General features: G+C 37.7%; 2 protein-coding genes across 3 annotated transcripts; one reads left to right on the forward strand and one right to left on the reverse strand.

The window, feature by feature from the left end:
• Positions 1-2,652: 2,652 nt before the first annotated feature.
• Positions 2,653-4,458, forward strand: LOC107044142. The gene is made up of 3 exons (XM_015265920.2): positions 2,653-2,789; positions 2,868-2,998; positions 3,260-4,458. The coding sequence occupies exons 1-3, from the start codon at positions 2,720-2,722 to the stop codon at positions 3,392-3,394; spliced, it is 336 nt and encodes a 111-aa protein (XP_015121406.1). The 5' UTR covers positions 2,653-2,719; the 3' UTR covers positions 3,395-4,458.
• Positions 3,155-6,938, reverse strand: LOC107044141. Of its 2 annotated transcripts, XM_015265917.2 has the most exons (6): positions 6,699-6,938; positions 6,297-6,400; positions 5,681-5,948; positions 5,465-5,607; positions 5,226-5,380; positions 3,155-3,654 (listed from the first exon to the last, which is right to left on the reverse strand). In XM_015265917.2, exons 1-6 carry the CDS (start codon positions 6,874-6,876, stop codon positions 3,594-3,596), a joined length of 909 nt encoding a protein of 302 aa, XP_015121403.1. In that variant the 5' UTR covers positions 6,877-6,938; the 3' UTR covers positions 3,155-3,593. The 2 variants fall into 2 exon arrangements, with proteins under 2 accessions (XP_015121403.1, XP_015121405.1); XM_015265919.2 differs by lacking the exon at positions 3,155-3,654 and having other exon boundaries at positions 5,279-5,367.
• Between the last annotated feature and the right edge of the window lie 271 nt (positions 6,939-7,209).

Genomic DNA, 7,209 nt, shown 5'->3' on the forward strand with positions numbered 1-7,209 from the left:
AAGTTTACTTCACATTGAAGTTTATGCTCGAGTGGTCTATACTCTTTTATGCCACATCGTGCAGAAGTGCGATAAACTCGACTTATTGCACGGCGTGCCACAAAATGATTTAATAATTCATTTTTTAGTGGTTTACACAAGTTTGGTATAAAAATAAAAATCATTAGCTTCACAATGTTCATAAAATTTATTTCACGACTCATTCTCAAGTATTCTTATAATGAAATCATGAATTGAAGAAATTAGGTTTCATTTCTCCAATTCGCTTAAAATTTCTTGAAACTCCATGCATTCTCCTGAATTCTCTGGAAAATCCTTACATTTCCTCTAATTTTCTAAAAACTGCTTGACTTCGCTCGAAAGTTCTAGAAACTCCTTGAATTCTCACGAATGCAAGTGTCATTTATGCCACTATTTGCACTCAAATGTTTCTAAAGAATTTCTCTCATTGCAATTAATTTATTTGATTCTTCAGAGATATAAATGAACATTTTCTGAATGTTCTAAAGGCTTGACTGCCTGTATGATCCCGAAAAATGTCAACTGCCACGTCACTGAAAAAAACCCCAATTGCTCAGGGAGTGCTGACCCGAAACTAGCGTTAAATACACCCCTGGTATACGACGAATTGTGGGGGAATCCCCTGCCTCCTCTGGAGATGTTGAGATAAATAACGATTCCGCCACATCCAGATCCCCCATACAGATCCCCAACCCCAGCAACTGCAATGCAACTTTGGAGATGTAATTGATGGTATAACAGGAATGGGGAAAAAATACTTGGAGAAAAGGATAAGAAAATTGCAGCTGTTAAAGCTATACTTGCAAAAGCAGCTGCAAACAAACAGAGACGCATGAGATCACGAGAGGGAACGAGTGGAATGACTCAGAAAAATCACGACCACCTCCATCAACTGCGAAAAGAAAAAATTCTCATGATGCAAAAGTTGAACCGGTATGAGAAGGTTGCTGTTTTGAAAAAGAAATTAAAAACCTTGCAGAAGTTCGAAAAGTTCAACAAACTCAATCTTACCACACAAACTCTTTTCGATATACAGTTGGAGAATGTTGAAAAAATCCAAAGGTACATTCATAGAATTTCTCTTCAATAGAAAATACAATTCCAAATTCATTTTAATTATTATTTGTAACGAACATGTGGGGATGTTCGTTAGGAACACCAACACGACCTGATAACAACCTACTCCTGCGACATTATACGGCGATCCGTGAGTGAAGAGTAGACAGAGAGTATTTCGTGTTTTCCACTTCGGTGCGGTATATTATCCGATCATTGTTGCGATAATTGATTTCAGAGTTTTCCGCCTTGGCGTGGTGGATTTTTAGAGTTTTGGAATTTTTGGGTTGGAAATGTATCATTTTTTATGTCTTCGAGGTCTGTTTAATTATGCGTTTTTGAGGGCCCATAGAATTATCGCGCAGAAGGGCCAATATTTTAGAGTCACTGACCCCCGAAGTTCAGTCCCGCGCCAACCCTCTCCGGAACCTAAATTGCTGTCATTTTAACATAGTCAATATATTTTTTCGAATAAATTAGCAATTTGTTTTCAATTGCGTTTTCTATGACGATGTATTTTAAATTCAATTCAATGATTAATTGATTTCAACATTGCCCCAAACATTAGGGCATTTTCCTAACGTTTGCAACGAACATTATCTCAATGCTGGCAGTCAATATTATCCCAACGTTGGTAACCAACATTGCCCCAATGTTAAAGATATTGATCATTCCCGGCATATTGGCTTCAAAATAAATTTTTTCAATAACAGATGATACAATCAATCTCATGATCAAACTCGGTCAGGATGGCATTGAGAAGAATATTTTAAACTACAATTGGATTCATTTGAACAATTATTTTTTTCAGTTATCTTCGAAAAACGATTGGTCACATACACACACACATACGCACATCCGGACATCGTCCAAAATTAGTATATTCGAACTCGTGAGGCCAAAATTGATATCCGAACACGAAACATTGAAAATTTCGGATTTCACGAATACTATGCCCCCATTCAGTCATTTAGTGAAAAAGAATTCAATCGATTTGAAAATTTAGGGATAAATTTGTATTACTGTATAGCTCTTTTCGGGAAAAAATCGCAAACTGAATCGGAAATAAGCACTTTTTCCAATTTCGATTTGGATGTAGAATTTCTCATTTAATAATTGAAAATTTATTCAAACTCGAGCATTGTTGGTAGCACCGCTGGGCTAGTGGCGATAGTACCGCCCGTTGTGTGTCCGTTTCCTCTGCCTCAATGAAGAGGTGCTTAGGGCTGTTGATGAATAATGTGAATTATGTATTTGTTAAATATGTTAGCTGAATATGTTAAAAGTACAAATGGTAGAAGTAAATATGAGAAAGCTAATGTTACAACAATTTAAAAAATAATATCGAATCATCCGATTGGAGATTCTTCAAATCGATTACTTATGAGTAATCACAATCATTGCATATCCGTCATCATGAATAAAATGAATCCCAATTGATACATAATCTTGCTATCTGACTAACATGTAGATGGACGATGGGGATAGGAAACACTCAATTCACGGACTCCGCTGTAGTTTAGCTATAGTAGGAGAAGGTCGAGAGGTTCCGTTTCTACTCTGTAATATAAAACTCTGAAGTGAACGAATAGAAGTTTCAGTTGATCGCTCGCACTTTTGAGATTCGAACACGTTCATAGAAATGACGCAGGCCTATTCATTTGTATACGTTTGCCTCGTGCTGACAGTTGCATGGATCATTGGTTCTGCAAGTCCGTTAATCCCTGTTTTGTGATCCAACGTTTCCTTCGTTCTTTAAAGATGGGATAAATTAATTCTTTGGATTCTAGGTGGGAAACCGATTCAAGTGTTGAAAAATATTCCCGGATTTATTCCAGTTTACATAAGACATGGGAATGAACCACTGGAGGAGATAAATCCATCATTAGCTGAAGCATTTCACGAGGAAAAAAATAATATGGTAAATAATTATTAGACATAAGATGAGTGAAAATGTCAGGAGTTGAGTGTGTTGATCATGTGTTCACCTAAAAAACGAGTGGATTTTTTAAAGAAAATGCCAGAAGACTTCTTTTTTCGTACAGAAAATTTAATACAAAACTCACCTTTAGGAAATTTCTCCAAGAATCACTAATCTATGTATAGTTGAACCGTTTCATCAGTTTCATATCAAATAGAATAACAGAACAAAGGGCTAATGTAAAATTAATTGATCCAACAGAACGTGATTCCCATCGAGGAACAACACGTCTCGAAACTCGACGGTAGAATCCCGAAGAATATTATACCGCCAATTCCCCATATAGGATTAAATAAAGAGAAACGCGAGATCCTCTATTCAACATTCCAAGAATAATGAGGGAGAAAGAAAAGAAAGAAATAGTGACGTAGCTCCAAAAGATCTTCGAGGACACGACCATGAGATCAAGTAATTCGTCATCTCCTGTACCTACCAGATGGGAATGAAGTGAACGTCAGACTAAAGTCGTCTTTTTTATAGCAACCAATGTTTTTCATCATCGTTGAATCGTCTTTTTCCACATAGATTTTACATTCTATAATATACAGGTACACTCGACAATTTGAATTATTTCCCGTTTGGAGCCTCTGCGTGTCCTACAAAAAATTCAATTTGAGTTCCATCTGATTATATTTCTGTAATATTAACCCTAGATTGGTCACCATCGGAGGGAAACGCCGCAGCGCGTGCTTTTGCATCCAAATGAAAGCTTTGTAATCGTTCAAATTTAAGTTGCCAATTCTTTGTATTAGGGTAACTTAATGTGGTCTCAAAACTCCGAATATACGTTTTTTAAGTAGTGTCTCTCTAAATTTCTTTATAAGAGATCTATCGAATTTCATGAATCTTCCATGAATATAGACTATAATAAGCTCTATTCATTGGCACCAATTAAAATTTAATTTTTGACACAGATTCGAAAAAATTGCTATTTTTCCAAGTATCCTTTTTTCAACGATCACTAAAAACATTGTTATCAAAACATATAAAAATTCAAAGAGAATTAGAATTTAGCGAGAAACAATGCCGCACCGCCCAGCCAGGATTCGAACCCGGCTCTCTCAGTTACGCGCTGGACACTCTCCCAACTAAGCTACCGGGTACTTAATTATGGCTCGAAAAATTGAAAAAAAATTTTGCCTTACATACATTCACCCCCCCCCCCCAACCACCCACCCACAGACAAACAGACATGTCTTCAAAAAATTCATATAAAGATTCGATGAATCATGAAACGTGGGGATATCATTAGATTTCCAATCTTAATTTCCTGGCACATTACAATAACTGCCTCCCTTCACCATACCATTGATTCGCTGAGCGGAAAGATTCTAAAAAATTTGAGGTCATCAATTGAAATGTCTAGAAAATGATATCATGAAAACAAATTATTTCGAACACAAGAATATTTTTTTTCATCACGCTGTGACGAAAAGTGCACTTTTCGGCACGCTCCGCGTGCCTAAAAGTCCAATTTCCGCCACATTGTGATGAAAAATATTGTTCGTAACTCGTGAAAAAATGTTTTTTAGCTCGTGGGATTATATCAGGAGCCGAAGGCGAGTGATATAAACCTCCCACTCGCCAAAAAACACTTTTTTGCACTCGTTACGAAATATACTATTTTGTCACTATTGCTACGTTCACCTCATACCGAAATGTCCTTTTTAGTTTAATTGTGAGTGAAAAGTATTTTCGTTCATGGGTCCTATTTTAAAAAGAACATACGCCGTAAGCTGTAGCGTAACGCTCATTCCTCGAATTTCATTGATCGAACATTCGGATCCGCCCGCACGTGTTCGACTTCGGTCGGCTTTCGGTTTTCGTGTCACGATTCGTCTTTAACACGCGCGCTCAAGCGCGCGATCGTTCTCGTATACGAAAAAAATTTATAGTCCGTCGAGTGATTTATAGTCACTCGTTGAACGTAATTGACAAAAAATCTAGTTCCGACATAAATGCGATGGAATTTGTCATAAACAAATAATATATTATTCCCATATGAAATCGATTGTCCCGTGATGCGGCGTTTCCCTCCCATTTCCAGAGCAGATTGAATTTGGCATCGCTGAAGGCAAAATAACGCGGCGGCAAATCCCTCCTCAGGTGACCACACTAAGTTTAAGACAAATAAGCATAAGTACCACATTTTTTTAACAGTAATTACCTGTATTCGTGAACTTTGAATCTGGCTGGTGTACAATTGTGATGTTTTGAATAAAGCGCCGCTAGGCATCTGGTTGGCTCTTTTTTATCTCTAAGAAGACATGTCTCGGTTTCATTACCCGGGCAAAAACCCACACACTGACCTACATTTATGTGCTAAATTAACATTAAATAATCCACCATAAATAAATTGTCAATCCAATAATCATTTGATAATCAAGTAAAAAGTTTGCTCTGTACCCTGATAACTGGTTTCACGTCACTTGTGTTGATTCCCGGTTTTATCTCTAGTTGACTGTAGTCAAGAACGCTTTCGGTTCTGTCCATTCTGTGACAATTGTTGGCACAGCCGCATTTGTCAATAATTTGATAAATTTCATCGCCTAAAGTGGTATAAACAGAAATAATTAACGGTAACGATATAAATGGAGTAAGTGGAACGATGAAAGGACTGACCATTGGGCCCCTTGACGCTGACCGTACTATTTTTGAGGGGTTGACATGTCAGGGATTTGGAACACAACCCTAGACATCGTCCTATGTCCATTGCTACTTGATACGGAGTTCCAGAGTGAACTAATTGTTCGAAAGACACTCGTGCACATCCTGATTCTTGCCAGCAGTCACATGTGTCGACAGTTTCGATTATTTTTACTCCCTGAAGAGTGGAAATTCGCTCCATCCGAGCTGTTCGTGGATGACATTGCGAATGAAGTGGACATCTCTGCAAAGTGATTGAAAAAAATTGTGATATGAATAATTTCGACGATAAAGTTGTGAGGGAATCGTCCAAGTATTGATGTATAGTCGATACCGCAAATAATTTTGAAATATAGGAAGTTACGAAATTTATTCAACATGTCTTTTTTAAGCTGTTAAAATTTTTTCAAAAAACGATCTCCCGATAAAATCCCGTGAATGCCTTCCCCGCAAAATATATTTCAAGTTTCGGCCGAGTAACGAACAGTGTTATTGTCATTTCGTCCGTGACGAGTTGTTTTACGAGTGAAGTGACAAAATTAATATATGAAAGTATTTTGAAACATCTCATTCTTAATAATTTCAAATTTACTTGAACAGCCGGTCTACTAGGATCTCCCGGATCATCAGTATTATGTCTGGGGCATACTTTTCGACATATACCTGCATCAATCGTTATAATCTCTCCTGAGATACCTGAAAAATGAAAATATATGAAATGGTGTCAAAGTGCAAAAGGGCACATATAAACCAAACCGGATGAGCAACTTTATCAACACACGAGGTGATCGTGCATACGAGGCTTCAATTGATTAATGTGCCATGGATAATTATTACGCTATCCGGCACTACACGTATCCCATCGAAACAGACCCAACCCCCCCCCCCCNCCCCCTCTATCGCTCTCTCTCCCTCTCTCTGTGTTATGCGCATGAACAATTTCTATAATTATTTGTGTGATTTTTCTCGAGTTTCTCCTGAATGATACATTTACCGTGTCCAACGCCGATTTTTTTCTGGTGTTTTGCGCAGCAGTGGAATTGTCTATTAGGACTATCAGAGTACTCATCGTCAATTTTCAATTTACTCCCTCCAGCCACTGAACTGTTCCATATTAAATGAGCAATTAAAACACTGTGGAGAAATAAATATCGAGACAATAAACACAACATTGTAACTTAGCTGCATGGAATTGCCCTTTGTTAGCCACTGTTTGCGGTGACACTGACGAACAAGTTTCATTGAGTTTCTACAAAGGGCATAGGAAGTTCAAACATTTTTATAAAGCGCCGTTGAATATAGGGGTGATAAGTGGAGTGCTCATTGGCTGAGGTTTGTAATTTGCATCACGTGATCTGGAACTTATCGCGCAAGTGCAATAGACCTGAGACTCTTTTCTGAAAAGAAGGTGGGCGTGCATTAGAATGATTAACAGGTGAACACTCGGGCGAAGCCGAATCTGCAAAATATATTTGACATGGCTCGATGTTTTTAACCCTTTTAGA

This window comes from Diachasma alloeum, unplaced genomic scaffold (genome assembly GCF_001412515.2).
Source record: "Diachasma alloeum isolate Michigan unplaced genomic scaffold, Dall2.0 Dall_scaffold_00681, whole genome shotgun sequence".
NCBI lineage: Eukaryota > Metazoa > Arthropoda > Insecta > Hymenoptera > Braconidae > Diachasma > Diachasma alloeum.

What these genes read in the sequence shown, in the direction of transcription:
- LOC107044142 (XM_015265920.2), top strand. Translation starts at nt 2,720, where the DNA reads ATGACGCAGGCCTATTCATTTGTATACGTTTGCCTCGTGCTGACAGTT. An exon ending in ATGGATCATTGGTTCTGCAA is followed by an intron (nt 2,790 to 2,867) that starts GTCCGTTAATCC and finishes TTTGGATTCTAG; the next exon opens with GTGGGAAACCGATTCAAGTG. An exon ending in ACGAGGAAAAAAATAATATG is followed by an intron (nt 2,999 to 3,259) that starts GTAAATAATTAT and finishes TTGATCCAACAG; the next exon opens with AACGTGATTCCCATCGAGGA.
- LOC107044141 (XM_015265917.2), bottom strand. Translation starts at nt 6,876, where the DNA reads ATGTTGTGTTTATTGTCTCGATATTTATTTCTCCACAGTGTTTTAATT. An exon ending in AAAAATCGGCGTTGGACACG is followed by an intron (nt 6,401 to 6,698) that starts GTAAATGTATCA and finishes TTCATTTTTCAG; the next exon opens with GTATCTCAGGAGAGATTATA. An exon ending in TTCAAAGTTCACGAATACAG is followed by an intron (nt 3,655 to 5,225) that starts GTAATTACTGTT and finishes AATTTTTTGTAG; the next exon opens with GACACGCAGAGGCTCCAAAC.